This window comes from Betta splendens, chromosome 22 (assembly GCF_900634795.4).
Source record: "Betta splendens chromosome 22, fBetSpl5.4, whole genome shotgun sequence".
In the NCBI taxonomy this organism is placed as follows: Eukaryota; Metazoa; Chordata; class Actinopteri; order Anabantiformes; family Osphronemidae; genus Betta; species Betta splendens.
Genome location: NC_040900.2, coordinates 13,798,193 through 13,812,029, shown reverse-complemented (window position 1 = coordinate 13,812,029; position 13,837 = coordinate 13,798,193). Strand labels below are relative to the sequence as shown.

At 40.3% G+C, this 13,837-nt stretch overlaps 2 protein-coding genes and 1 long non-coding RNA gene across 3 annotated transcripts; 1 reads left to right on the top strand and 2 right to left on the bottom strand.

Annotated features, from left to right (window-relative positions):
• Nucleotides 1-1,248: 1,248 nt before the first annotated feature.
• LOC114848248 (tubulin beta-4B chain) lies at nt 1,249-4,126 on the bottom strand. Its single transcript, XM_029138589.3, has 7 exons — nt 3,966-4,126; nt 3,648-3,756; nt 2,953-3,063; nt 2,495-2,739; nt 2,089-2,411; nt 1,665-2,009; nt 1,249-1,544 (listed from the first exon to the last, which is right to left on the bottom strand). Exons 1-7 carry the CDS (start codon nt 4,020-4,022, stop codon nt 1,397-1,399), a joined length of 1,338 nt encoding a protein of 445 aa, XP_028994422.1. The 5' UTR covers nt 4,023-4,126; the 3' UTR covers nt 1,249-1,396.
• Nucleotides 4,127-5,143: 1,017 nt separating this feature from the next.
• nrde2 (NRDE-2, necessary for RNA interference, domain containing) lies at nt 5,144-13,255 on the top strand. The gene is made up of 19 exons (XM_029140035.3): nt 5,144-5,287; nt 6,143-6,224; nt 6,367-6,573; nt 6,704-6,844; nt 6,973-7,226; nt 7,304-7,521; nt 7,772-7,993; nt 8,118-8,307; nt 8,896-9,029; nt 9,115-9,235; nt 9,337-9,512; nt 9,699-9,870; nt 9,956-10,176; nt 10,284-10,779; nt 10,988-11,337; nt 11,499-11,638; nt 11,828-11,969; nt 12,701-12,772; nt 12,894-13,255. Exons 1-19 carry the CDS (start codon nt 5,227-5,229, stop codon nt 13,017-13,019), a joined length of 3,525 nt encoding a protein of 1,174 aa, XP_028995868.1. The 5' UTR covers nt 5,144-5,226; the 3' UTR covers nt 13,020-13,255.
• Nucleotides 7,231-9,473, bottom strand: LOC129603643 (uncharacterized). The gene is made up of 3 exons (XR_008693737.1): nt 9,335-9,473; nt 9,109-9,188; nt 7,231-7,973 (listed from the first exon to the last, which is right to left on the bottom strand). It is a non-coding gene; the product is annotated as an uncharacterized LOC129603643 (long non-coding RNA).
• Nucleotides 13,256-13,837: the final 582 nt, after the last annotated feature.

Genomic DNA, 13,837 nt, shown 5'->3' with positions numbered 1-13,837 from the left:
TTACAGCTGAGCATGTCCATGTTGAATTATTTAGCTGCCATGTTGTGTGACAGAGGTCCTTGGCTCCTCTAGCTTTGCCAGTCCAGGACATTTCTGCTCTTCTGTTTCCTCTTCCTATTTTTTGTCTGGAAATATAGAAACATATAAGAAAGACAATATTGAATGAAAGTATGTCCTTAAAAGCTACGTAGCCTGTAATAGCCAACCTGTCATCCTACAAGGGAGCATGAGCATTCTGAATATTCACAGATAACTGATGTGTAATTAAACCATGTTATGGTATGTTAAATCATGTAATGATTTACAAGTGTAATATGAACTTTTAATAAATTCATGTTTTAAGATAAATCAAAACCACTTTTATACACATATTAGGAAATAAAATGATGCACATCTTTTATCTTTCAACAAAGGAAGTTTAAGCAGGAAGTTTTCTATTAAAATGAGGCTCATTTGTTTTCTGCCATTTGATTATTCCAGATTATTTTTCCTTCCTTCTTATTCACAATGACTAATACGTAGATGTTGCATGTAGCTTCTATTTACACATTTTAATATAAAGACAGACCAGAGACACACTCAACAGCAATTCATGTTAGAAATACAGGTTTTGTTTGGTCTGTTGAGCTACAAGGTCTGGCCTAAGTCCACTTTGTATGTACTGCATCAGAATTATGATTTCCATATTCATTATGTGAGTGTGGGAGGATGTTGGTTATCAGATCTGCTGCCTGTTCTACCAGATAACTTCCTTCGATCTGCTGGACACCAGCTTAACTAACAGACTTTGTTCATTTTGCATACGGCTGTGGATATTAGCATTTGCGTATCTTCTACAGATGTCAACCACAAGAATGTGATAAATAAATAGGCCACCACAAAGGTCTAACTTGAACCATTCACTGGCTGATAGAGTCAAACCACACAGCAGAAAATTACAATGAAAGACAAATTTAAGCAAAAGCATGTAAAACCTGTAGTAAAACAAAATTATCAAAGACATTATTTAGGATTAAATCTTATTTCCACATTCTGAGCCTTTGCTGTTTGCAAAATTGACTGAAAATAACTTGACATGATTTCGTGACAATTCTACAAAGAGTAATCTGTTATACAACCAAATATCAAGTGAACAATAAGACTAAAGGATCTAATCATAGTTATTTAAATCTATCTACACTTTTACCTTCTTTGTGCTTCTACATTTCTTTTACGCCTATATTTTGTAATAAAACCACACAGACTAAATTGATTTTTTTTTTTTATTTCCACAACACACATCCACATCCCAGAAAAGAAAAACCTTTAAAAACACAAAAAAGTAGTGCCAGTAGGAAAGAATTAAAACAGAACACAGACAAGTATCTTATAGTAAGAAGGAGGTCATGGTAGATGTCTAGGCCATGTCCTCTTCACCCTCCTCTTCAAACTCTCCCTCTTCTTCAGCAGTGGCATCCTGGTACTGTTGATACTCAGACACCAGGTCGTTCATGTTGCTCTCAGCCTCTGTGAACTCCATCTCATCCATGCCTTCACCAGTGTACCTAAAAAGGTAGTGAGGGGTAAAATAAAAATTAAAGCGCTTTATCAAACCAATTTTGGCACTGTATGATTTTGACATTAAAACGAAAAAGTGTTTCTACTGTCTTGCTATCACAATTTACCAGTGGAGAAAAGCCTTTCGCCGGAACATGGCGGTGAACTGCTCTGAGATGCGCTTGAACAGTTCTTGAATGGCTGTGCTGTTGCCAATGAAGGTAGCAGCCATCTTGAGTCCACGGGGAGGGATATCGCAGACAGCTGTCTTGACATTGTTGGGGATCCACTCCACAAAGTAGCTGCTGTTCTTGTTCTGCACATTCAGCATCTGCTCGTCCACCTCCTTCATGGACATGCGGCCACGAAAGATTGCCGCAACAGTCAGGTAGCGGCCGTGGCGTGGGTCACAGGCTGCCATCATGTTCTTTGCATCAAACATCTGTTGGGTGAGCTCAGGAACTGTAAGTGCCCTACAAGAGAAGAATTCAAAAAAAGTCAGTCTTCAGTTTATTAACATGGTCTCCTGAATAGAGTTTACTGCCTCCCTACCTGTACTGTTGACTGCCTCGGCTGGTGAGGGGAGCAAAGCCAGGCATGAAAAAGTGCAGCCTGGGGAAAGGCACCATGTTGACAGCCAGTTTCCTCAAGTCAGCATTTAGCTGGCCAGGGAAGCGCAGGCAGGTGGTCACACCACTCATGGTGGCTGAGACAAGGTGGTTAAGATCACCATAAGTAGGTGTGGTAAGTTTCAGTGTGCGGAAACAGATGTCATACAGGGCCTCATTATCGATGCAGTAGGTTTCGTCTGTGTTCTCAACCAGCTGGTGGACAGACAGGGTGGCATTGTATGGCTCCACCACTGTGTCTGACACCTGGTAAACAGGTTTAAAGAAAAAGATTAGAAATAAAACACAAAACAAGCATTTAATTTAAATTGTTAAAAATTTCTGTGTACCTTAGGTGAGGGTACCACACTAAATGTGTTCATGATGCGGTCTGGATACTCCTCTCGGATCTTGCTGATGAGCAGCGTGCCCATGCCAGAGCCAGTGCCTCCACCCAGGGAGTGTGTAAGCTGGAAACCCTGGAGGCAGTCACAGCTCTCTGCCTCCTTTCTCACCACATCCAGTACTGAGTCTACCAGTTCAGCTCCCTCAGTATAGTGGCCTTTAGCCCAGTTGTTGCCAGCTCCGCTTTGTCCTGCATTGCAAGTAAAAAAAGGACTAATTAAAAAAAAAAAAAAAAAGTGTTGTCCAGTCAAGTGTTGCCCCTGGATCTTATTTTATTTAAAATGAACAACTACACCTTTTAAAATGTAATGTGTATGCAAGTTAACGTAAGCCTCTTCGCTAGTCCTGCAGAATTAAAGGATAAAATCTAAAAAATAAATAAAATAAATGTTATATTTCTCACCGAAGACAAAGTTGTCTGGTCTAAAGACTTGACCAAAGGGACCAGACCTCACAGAGTCCATTGTTCCTGGCTCCAGGTCCACCAACACAGCACGAGGGACATACTTGCCACCTGGTAATAAAACCATGGTCACAGAACATTACAGAAAAAAACTTACAATAACTTTGTAAAACCCAGGCAAAGAGCCGTTTTAGTTTCTTATGTCAGTGTTTTAGTTATTTCATATCTAACATCAACCCAACTAACTAAAACTATTTTCATTTTGCTTTGCAGTTTTTTTTTAATCACTGTGGGGAATTGTTCTAACCCTGTCTTAACTGGGTAAGGATTAACGTTGCATGTACACGGGGTTTGTAGCCTGTTCGATTACTCTCAGTTTATTATTTAAATTTCATGAGTTTTCAGACAATGTGACTTGTTTAAAACAAGTTCTAAAAGCCAAAAGCTCAATTGAGGCCAAGCTTCCGTGTCAGTGTGTGATCTTTATTGTTACCTGGGGGTTTGTTGATTGTTGCCTAGTGGAAACAGGGCGACTGTAACTAGGAAGCTGAGTCAAAAGATCCCAAGACTAATTACTACATTTCTGTTGGGGGAAGGAGCCTGTGCTGGATGGCTACGACACTAACTACACCGTTGGAGACAGAATTACAACAAATGAGATGGCAGCGCCACGGAATTAGCAATGTGAAGTTAACCTGTTGCTTCGTTGTAATACACGTTGATTCTTTCCAGCTGCAGGTCGCTGTCCCCATGGTATGTCCCAGATGGGTCGATGCCATGTTCGTCACTTATCACCTCCCAAAACTGCAGAAAAGCAGAGAACAAAAGATAAAAGGTTAATTAAGCTGTCGAGCTAACATGACCGAGCCTCGTGAGTCAAACGCAACTGCGATGGCTATCCTTAGCTTTGGCGCTAAAGCAGCTAACCTAGCAGCCCGCCTAAACCAAACTTAACATTTTACACGCACTTTCACGGTGAGTTAAGACATGACTTTGAAACTAAAGTTTCAAACCTTGGCTCCGATCTGGTTTCCACACTGGCCAGCCTGCAGGTGAACGATTTCCCTCATTTTGGTCGAAACTACAAAACTTTTAACCGCCAACTACACAGATTCAGACGTTACCGTTTCAGCGTTCGCGCAACGGACTAACCTGAGAAGGTAGGAGCGGCGCCAAATACATACGACCGTCAGCCGCTATTGGAGCAATCAAATGTCCGTCAAAATAATTTAGCCTTGTGATTGGTTGAGAAAACATGGTTTCGAGTTCTGATTGGATAACGCTTCAGCTTTCGTCGTCTTGGAAACACACCATAGAAATTAATACACAAACCTAATACTGTTTTCGTGCAGTTGCATTGGGAACCCAACACCAAGGAATCTTGGTGTTTTTTCTATTTTAGTACTTGATCAACACCCTTGACTTATATAAGACTGCTATAACATTGTACAATAAGAGCAAGCCTTTTGCTATGGGTGTGTTTATTGCACATTATGACTTAGTCACAAACACAAACTTATATGTTTAATAATTCAAAATTCAAAAAACTTTATTAATCTCAGAGGGAAATTGTTTTGCACACTTTGATCGCTGTCAGAGTTGGAGGTACATACAAGAAGGTAGGAAGATTAAAGTTTTATTGTACATGTTTTAGCATGTACCATATCCATGATACATGATCATATATGACATACGTAAGTGATACCTAAATGGTATTTGGAATACTATGATCATTGAGGTAGTCTATTTAACTAATCCAACATCTTATATCTCTATTCGAAAAGGAAAGAGTAGATACTGATACTTTGCCACATGTTGGTGGTGAAAAATAATAGTTTAATTGTTCAGTCTGATCATGTAGGCCTCAAAGAAATATTTGGAGATAAATCACTCCTAGAGAAAATATTTCATAAATACACACATAATATTTGACTGCAACAAATACGTTTAAATGTTTTATAGTAGTTTTGACCCCTTATACATAGATACATGTATATAAAAAATAAAGGCATTGCTACGTAATGGTACGAGACATATACATGAAATAAATAATCATATCTTCAAAATCTTTGATTATAGGATGTGTACGGTATTGTCAATGTAATACATTAAAATAGCTAAAATTACAAAAAGTATTATTTCATTATGTCTGTAGTTTTTCCTTTTTCTTAAGTTGGCGGTAATGAGCCTAATAGTTGTTTGATAACCGTTAAAAAATAGAGGAAGAAGAAATGACGTCATGTTTCTGCGACTGTTTTTATCAAACAAGCTATCATGGCGCTGTTTCCAGCTTTTGCTGAAGTGTCTAGTAACAAACTTGAAGATTCTTCCAAAGGTGATTACATTTAGCACACGTGTATCTAACATTGCATTCATCTCGGTCTAACCTCTGGTATTTTTTCGAGGAGATAACCTAACTGAGTCACAAGCTAGTTCGGATTCACACTGACTGTCCTAACGAACAGCTCTGGTAAATTTGCGTGACAGAAATTTCTTTTAATTTAGTTTTTATCCTAACGTTTATTTAATTGAATCTTTAATTAGTATGTATCTCTTTTTGTTGGCCTCGCTGTCTGTGTGCTATTTTAAAACGGAGATAAGAGTTCGTATTCACTTTTATAATCGTGTGGCGATCTTTACCAGAGATGTATGTCAGGTTAATAATGACAATATTTATACTTAAACTTTCTAAAATACCAAAATGTTTTAAAGTTACATTCCATAAAGTGGATATACGTTTAGTAAAAGAAATATTTAGAGTGACAAAGAGTAGCTTCTGCTGTTCACGATGACTTCACAGATTATCTACTCAGATTGTGTATTGAATTTCCCTTCTGCTCTAGTTTATTAAAATTATGATGTCATCTGGAGACGGAGTTTGAGCTGTTCCAGATCTTCAATATAACAAACAGATAACGAGGTCTGAGCTTCTGCATTATATGAACCACTTGTTGATTGTTTTTACATGCCACCTAAAGTGCTGGTTTATGGTTTCAAACTGGTTTTGCGGGTGAAGCATTTCACCTCCACATAATTGTAATCTTTAATGCTGAATAAAGCTAATGTCTTTGATTCTTTGAAAGGCAGTCATTTCTATACTGACTGCATCAACTGCGGTAGGTTTCTTATTTTTCAAAACACTTTATTTGCTTAGTAACACTATTTCTTTTGTTCCTCTCTCTTTCTTTAGAATTAGACTGGCTGAATAACAAGAGCTTTCAGACCGGGCATGCCATTTCTCTTCACAGTCGATTTTTAGAGAAGGAGTCAAGGTATTTATCAATAGAAAAAAAAATAGTCTCTTTTAAAAATAGAAAAGTAGCCATGTTTTTTGCATTTTTTTCTTTATTTTCTTTCTTAAGGTAGGTGTTGAATCGTAAAGTGTTTTGACAGTGAAAACCTTGTAATTCTCAGTGTTAGCAGAGATGTGAGCTCTGCAGATGAGAGGCAGGAGGAGAAAAGCAATGTTCCACCTAAAAGGAAGAAGCAGAAGAAAACGGAACAGAAGAGGAAAAAAAAGAAGAAGCACAGAAAGAAGAGTGGTAGATATTCAGATAGCAGTGGGCCTGACTCTGACACAATTTACCCCAGTGACCTCAAAAAGGAATATGAGGGACAAAGGTATTTGGGCAAATATGCAAACATTTTTATTACACATGCGTACACCCCGATTTTAAATATGAGGACTGTCTTACTTTTGCTTTGGTTTTTATGATTATTGCATCTGTGGTGGTTGTGTGGATTCATCCAGATCTCAGGCGGCCCCATTAGCGAGTCGTTTTTCCTGGTTGGATGACGTCCAATCTCCCACAGAACAAACATTCTGTGTGGACCGAAAACCAGACCCAGCCAACTGGACGTACAAGTCACTATACAGAGGGGATGTAGCAAGGTAAGATTCAAATGTAAATCATTGCTATATTATTGTAAACATTTATTGCTAGTTTAATTATATGCACTTATATTAAATTGCAATGTGGTGTCATTTTAAGGATAATTTTAAGATTGTATGTGTTCAAGGTATAAGAGGAAAGGCAGCTCATCGTTAGGCCTAGACCTTCGCAGACAGGAAATCAGGTGGGAGGAATCAGAGAAGAAGAAAGGTGCGGACAAGAAAAAATCAGCAGACAGATACTTCTCTACAGTCACTCGTCAGATACTGAGATCTGAGCCCCCTCTTCCTACGTTACCAACAAAACCTGAGGGCAGTAATGTTATCAAATCCTCGTTCCTCCCACTGGGGGACACTGAGGACAAGAAACGTGTAGAGACAAGTAAGAGAGTTCATATTTTATTATAAATACACACAATTTCTCATATCTAACTTTAAATATGCTTTGTTTGAAATCAGGTGCAAGAATGCAGACATCATCAGAAAATCCCCTCGGTGTGTATGACTCCTCCACATCCCTCTGGCTGCAGGGGAAAGGACAGCAGGACCAGCAGGAGGAGGACGGTCAGACAGACCTGAGTGCTGTGCTTTTGGCCAAAAAGACTGAAGAGTTTAACAGACAGCTCAGGGAGCAGCCTGCAGATACACAGTTGTGGATAAAATTCATAAAATACCAGGTATGGAGAGTGACATATAGAGCTGTTTTAGTAGTGAATATATAGATATGAAAATGGGAAAAACCTATATGTCTAAACATAGTACATCAGCAGAGTTGCTAACTATTAATGGAAGTTCAGAAGGAAGTTTGCGAAGGTCAATTTATTTTGCCAATAGACATCAGCAATGCAATCATTTATCAACACATAACCTTTCTAGATTCAAAAAGTAATAATCAAAAACCTTTATCGTTTGCCTTTCTTTTTCTAGGACGAGCTTTCAACAGTCTTTGGTGGTAAGGAGGAGCAGCTGGGCACTGATGCGGTAGAGCAGCGTAAATCTTCCTACAAAGCGGTCCTGGAGAAAAAGCTGAGCATCGCAGAGCGGGCAGTGGCCACCAACCCTAAATGCATAGTTTTGCAGCTGGAACGGCTCAAGATCTGCCAAGAGCTCTGGGAGCCCTCTGCTTTGGCTAAAGAATGGAAGAAACTGGTCAGTCATGTGTTTCTGTCTAACTCACTGAGTAGTATGAGGTGTATGTTTACTACATACTTAACATGTATGTGTAAGTTTGCTTGCTTATTTTGAGGTCAACTGGTTTTCTGTCACACATCAGGTGTTCCTTCATCCAAACAGCGCCCCCTTGTGGAAGAAGTATCTGCTTTTCACCCAGAGCTACTTTAGCAATTTCTCTGTGTCAAAGGTCAATTCTGCCTATGGAAAGTGCCTAAGCACTCTCAGCGCTGTAAGAGATGGCAGCATGGTCTCTCACCCCGCACTGCCAGGGACTGAGGAGGACATGTTGGGTATGAGATTTTGTTCTGCTGTTGCTTTTTTCAAGTTTCTAGTTTTTCAAGATTCAAAAGGCTTTATTAATCCCAGAGGGAAATTATTTTGCACACTTTCATTGCTGTCACAGTTAGAGGTACACACAAGATGGCAGGAGAATTTAAAAATAAGAACGCTAACACATCTACACACACACTCGCATCTAATTACTAGGCTGATCAGCCTCTGTCTGAAGGTGCTCATCTGTCCAGCCAGCACACTGTATAGGGGCTGGAAGGTGTTGTCTAGGATAGAGAGGAGTTGGACCAGCATCCTCCTGTCAGCTACAGCATGAAGGGGGTCCAGCTCCACCCCCAGAACAGAACCAGCCCTCCTGATCAGTTTGTCCAGTCTGTTACTGTCTGCTACATTCATGCTGCTGCCCCAGCAGACCACAGCGTAAAAAACGCAACACTGGCCACCACAGAATCATAGAACATCCTCAGCATGGTGCTGCAGATGTAAATTATGTGTGTGATTAATGGATTTCCTTGCCTAGACTTTATTACTTGTATTTCTTCAGAAGCAGAAGATTGGAAAATAGTTTGATCTTTTCTTCTGTGCAGATATTTTTGCACAGCAGTGTCATTTCTTGCGTCAGTCGGGTCACTCTGAGAAGGCGATTACTCTATTTCAAGCCATGATCGACTTTACTTTCTACAAACCCGACAGTGTACGAAAGCTGTCCACCAAGCAGCAGGTAATTTATTAAAACTGGTTAATTCACATTTCTTGAAATGCCTATAATTTTAGTAAAGTGAAAAACAGAATGTTCTCACTTGCAGGTTGACTTCTTTGAGCCTTTCTGGGATAGTGGGGAGGCGAGGATTGGGGAGTTGGGGGCCCGGGGTTGGAAAGCCTGGATGGTCCAACAAGAGCGGGGAGGTTGGATTCAGCCCAATGCAGGTAAAACAAAATCACAGCTGGTGCTAAGTAAGGCAGCTGTGGTGATGCTATAAATATCAAAACAAAAAGAAATGGAGCTTCATGTTCATGTGTACTCACAGAGGAAGAAGAGGAGGATGAAGAGGAGGAGGAGGAGGAGGTGAAGGATCAGAGCCAGCCCAGATGGACAGTCTGGCTGGATGTGGAATCGTCCCGTGATGCAGCTCAGTGGCTTCCCTGGAGGCCTGATAAATCCAAGGGCCAAACAGAAGAAGACTGTGAAGACCCTGACAGACAGGTCCTGCAGGAAACACAGACAGATAGAAAACAGATTTTTACAAAATATGCATTAAGCAGTTTGAGTTTTTATTGTAGTGTTTATAGTTTATTATTAGTAAGTGTTGATTGATGGGCTATGTGTTCACTTAAAGACCCTCTATATGCCCTGTTTAATGTCTCTGCATGTTATCCTCTGTATTTGTAGGTGTTGTTTGATGACATTGGTCCATCCTTAATTTGTCTGTCGTCACCGGATCTTCAGCTCCATCTTCTCCTCTGGTTCTTGTCATTCCTGGGTCTCCCTGTGGACTCTGTCTTCTCTGATGCCCTCTGTCAGTCTGACCTGTTGCTGGAGAACCTTTCACTGCTCACTCAGGGTAAAACTGACACCATCAATTAGAACAAAGTCATTTTATCACATTTAAAGGTGGTGACAAAGTCCCCTGTCACGTCCTACTGTAGGTACTGACCTCCAGCATCCTCTGACCTCCCATGACCTACCTGACCTTGGGATTAATGCTGTAGGTCACATGACCACACTACAAGGGACAAAGAAGTTGGCAGGACTGGGCAAACATGGTGAGAGGTTTGTCACCAATGTGTTTAACATGGTCCAAGCCTTTCTTCCCACACACCACCGAGCTGTCCTGTCACTCTGCTGGATGCAGTATGAGAAAGTTAAAGTAAGACTCAGTTGTCTTTTTGAAACAACTTAGGTGAGAAAACTAGCAAAACATTTGTCAAATTTGTACATTTCTTTGTCTTCCTGCTGTATTTGTGTATGTGTCAGGTCTTTCACTGTCTGCAAGGCAGCAACAAAAAGCGTCTTCGCTCTCAGGGCAAGAGAAGTAAGCGGGTTGCCAAGCGACTGCTCAAAGAACCGGAAAACCGCTCGTCACTGGTCTTGTGGCGGGAGTATGCCCATATGGAGTGGATGCTGGGCAACCTCGACGAAGCACGCAAAGTTTTCTCCACAGCAACTGCAATGGGTGGAACCGAAGGGCTAAGTAGCCCCAGTTTCTGCGAGCTGTGTCTGCTATGGGCACAGCTAGAGGTGGAGGACTGCACAACTGTGCGAGGAGGGAGATTGAAGGACGTAACGGCTTCCCCAGCTGTCTCTGTGCTAACAAAGCTAGCTGATGGAAACTCCTCATTCACTCCAGCATCCCCCCAGTCCATCTCCCCTGTTTCCATTCTGAAAGCTAGAAAGGCATATGAACAGGCTCTATCAGCTGGCTTGTCAGTGCTGGATGAGAACCCCAACAGTCCTCCGTCCGGAAAAAAAGGTTTGTCAACCTCTGTGTATTTCAAGGTTTAAGAGGTGAACTGTGATATAGTTTAAGGTAAAGAAAACCTTATGAGAACAAACTATTTAGCTCAGTCAGATTGTTGTTCGTTGGCTCAGAGTTTAAAACTTGTACACACTTACACTAGCCTCCTCTTCTTCTGCCAGAAGCATGTGTTGTAAAAGTTAAATTGTGTTTTCATTACCAGGTCCAGAGACGCTGAGACTGAGAGGCCTGGTCGGCTGCTCTGCTCTGTTCCAGTACCTCACAGTGGGCATATCTGCAGCTAATGAAGTCTACAGCCAAGCTAGGGGGAAAATGGAGGAGTTGCATCACAAATTAACAAACAGTGATGGGGAGGCAGAGTGTGCTAGGGCTGAGTTCACATATATCACCAAGCTTGCTTCTGAGTGTAAAGTACTAGCGGTACAGCAGGCCGCGTTGCTAAGGTACCATAACAGCGTCATTGTGTTTCCCCTGGCAACACTAAGACACACTCTGACCTCTGCCCTCTCCAGCTGGCCCAGCAGTACCACACTGTGGAGCATATATGTACAGGTATTGCTGTATTACGTTATGTTGTTTTATTCAGCTTATTTAAAATGAGCTTTAGTAACCGTTTACACCTTTGTACAGCCGGTATTCCCTAAAGTGTAGTTTTCTACTGTTTCTCTCTTGTTTATTTAGGAACTGTGACCTTCATGCGTCTTGTATTTCAGGTTGAGAACCATTACCATAGTGCTGGCCGGGCCAGACGTTTTTTTCATTCGGTAACCAAGGACAGCAACAGTGTGGTTCCACACCTATTTGCTATTGTTGCTGAACAACAAAGGAAGCAGCTGGTGGATGCTGCTCAGAGGTAATAGAAGCTGGAGGATACTTGTATGTTTCTACTTAGACACAGGATACATCTTGTTTCTCCTTGGGATATATGCCAGAAAAACTCAAATCATAAACTTAAATCATAAAAGGAAGTATAAATTGCCTCTAACTTCTTGATTTTAAGTACTTAAAAAAAATGTTTGTATGTTGTTACATCATCTTGTAGGTCTTGTTCTCATGATGTTGCTTTGCCCATCCTGCCGGAAAATGGTCTCAGCCACCGTATTCGCAGACTGTTTGAAAACGCTATAGCATCGGAGATGGGTGCTCACTGTCCTTTACTTTGGAGGATGTACATGCATTTCTTGGTGAGATGGCTAATAACACAAATATTGTTTTAAATATAAATCTATATTAAAATATGAATTTGTATTAAAACCATAAGTGAAACAAATTATATTCCTCAACCTTGCAGTTCAGGCAAATTGAATATCTACTAGATGTCATAATTAGAGTTGTAGTGTTTCTAGTACAAAATCTCATCTGTTTAATAATTTCTAACTTTTACTAAATACATTTTAGAACATATGTATATACATTTTAGAAAAGACACAATTGCTTTAATGAACTCAGTTTAGCATTAGATATACTAGTTTTTTTTCTTTTTCTTTTTTCTTTTCTTCTTCTGCTCAAAAAAATGAAAGTAAACCATTTAAAGACCAAAAACGTGAACCCATCTTTTGTGGCACACTAAGAAACACTTGAAAAAAGCAGAAGCATGTGAATGTCAATGTATTTCAAGAAAACATGCAAAGGGACAGATAAAAAAAATAGAAATAGTTTTAATACATATGAATGATTCTGCTGTGGTTTTAAAATCCAATTTGGCTTGTTAATCTATATATTTTTATAAATAAACATTTCCATATATATATATATATATATATATATATATATATATATATATATATATATTTCTTGAGATATAAGAAAGTATGTAGGGTAAGCATAATTTACACATTTGGATACTCAAATATTGACTGATCAATTATCAGCATTGTTGTGTTATTACAGTGTTTATGTGGGTGTGTGTTTGCAGGTGTCCGAAGGGAAGGTCGATAAAGCCAGGGGGATCTTCTACAGGGCTTTACAAAATATCCCCTGGGCAAAGGTGAGACACAGCACAAAAAGATGTTCCACACAGCTAATGAACAAAAAAGTCATTACCTGTCTTGTTTGCCGTGTATGATTGTGAATCTGCATCTGGTGTAAATGACACGTCCGGTGACCAGGGTCTGTACATGGACGCCGTGCAGCTGTTCCCTGAGCATCTGCAGGAGTTCACCGATCTGATGATGGAGAAAGAGCTGCGTCTCAGGCTGCCTTTGGAAGAACTGGACATATTACTGGAAAACTGATCACACACACGGACTTTAGAACAATCAAGACTTCACTTTGAGCTTGCTTTAATGGCCAAGCGCTGACTCGCATACAGGACACAAACCCAGATGCTTCTACACACACCTTCTCTCTGAACTACACTGAGAAAATATTGTGCTGCTCTGTACATAAATCCTGAAAATAAGTTGTATTCTACAGCAAATACAACTAAGTTTTGGTACCTGACATTGTCAATAAATATACTAGTATGAGATGTGTTGTGAGTACATTTGTTAAACTACTATCTGAAGCCTCAAAGTTCAAATGCATTTAATTTTTTCTTATATCCTTTTGCTATCTTTGAGGGGTCATTTTAACCAGATAGAGTTTAACATTGTAGTGAAGACTGTGTTCTTCAAGGTTTAGGTTTAGCTTTGAAGGTTATTTAATTAAACTTCACAATAAGAATATTTTTATTAAACTATTCGGTCGGTCTTCGTTATTTGATTTTCTTCACACCTGTAAACTACCTGTGGGTTCGCACGTGCCCCTTTTTACTGCCTAGCGGTACATCCCACAGCACCGCGCCTACTGTACATGTAAGCGGGTAGACACTCCTTCCTGCTGTAGTTGCCGCGCCGTGGTTTGACGCATTGCAGATCCGGTGTAGCCAATCAACTGACTCTGTACAGTGTGCAGAATATTGCGGGTCTACTCTATCCAATAAGAATCCGCTTTTCAAAGGCGAAACCGCAACTTTCCCAGTGCCGTCAGGTTGGACGTTAGAAAGTATCCTTCCGCCTGGATAAAACTGTGCGTAACACAAAGTAGTCCGTCATTTTCTATGTGGCCTTGA

What these genes read in the sequence shown, in the direction of transcription:
- nrde2 (XM_029140035.3), top strand. Translation starts at nt 5,227, where the DNA reads ATGGCGCTGTTTCCAGCTTTTGCTGAAGTGTCTAGTAACAAACTTGAA. An exon ending in ACTTGAAGATTCTTCCAAAG is followed by an intron (nt 5,288 to 6,142) that starts GTGATTACATTT and finishes CTCTTTCTTTAG; the next exon opens with AATTAGACTGGCTGAATAAC. An exon ending in TCCTCCGTCCGGAAAAAAAG is followed by an intron (nt 10,780 to 10,987) that starts GTTTGTCAACCT and finishes TTTCATTACCAG; the next exon opens with GTCCAGAGACGCTGAGACTG.
- LOC114848248 (XM_029138589.3), bottom strand. Translation starts at nt 4,022, where the DNA reads ATGAGGGAAATCGTTCACCTGCAGGCTGGCCAGTGTGGAAACCAGATC. An exon ending in GAAACCAGATCGGAGCCAAG is followed by an intron (nt 3,757 to 3,965) that starts GTTTGAAACTTT and finishes GCTTTTCTGCAG; the next exon opens with TTTTGGGAGGTGATAAGTGA. An exon ending in CGAAAGGCTTTTCTCCACTG is followed by an intron (nt 1,545 to 1,664) that starts GTAAATTGTGAT and finishes CTACCTTTTTAG; the next exon opens with GTACACTGGTGAAGGCATGG.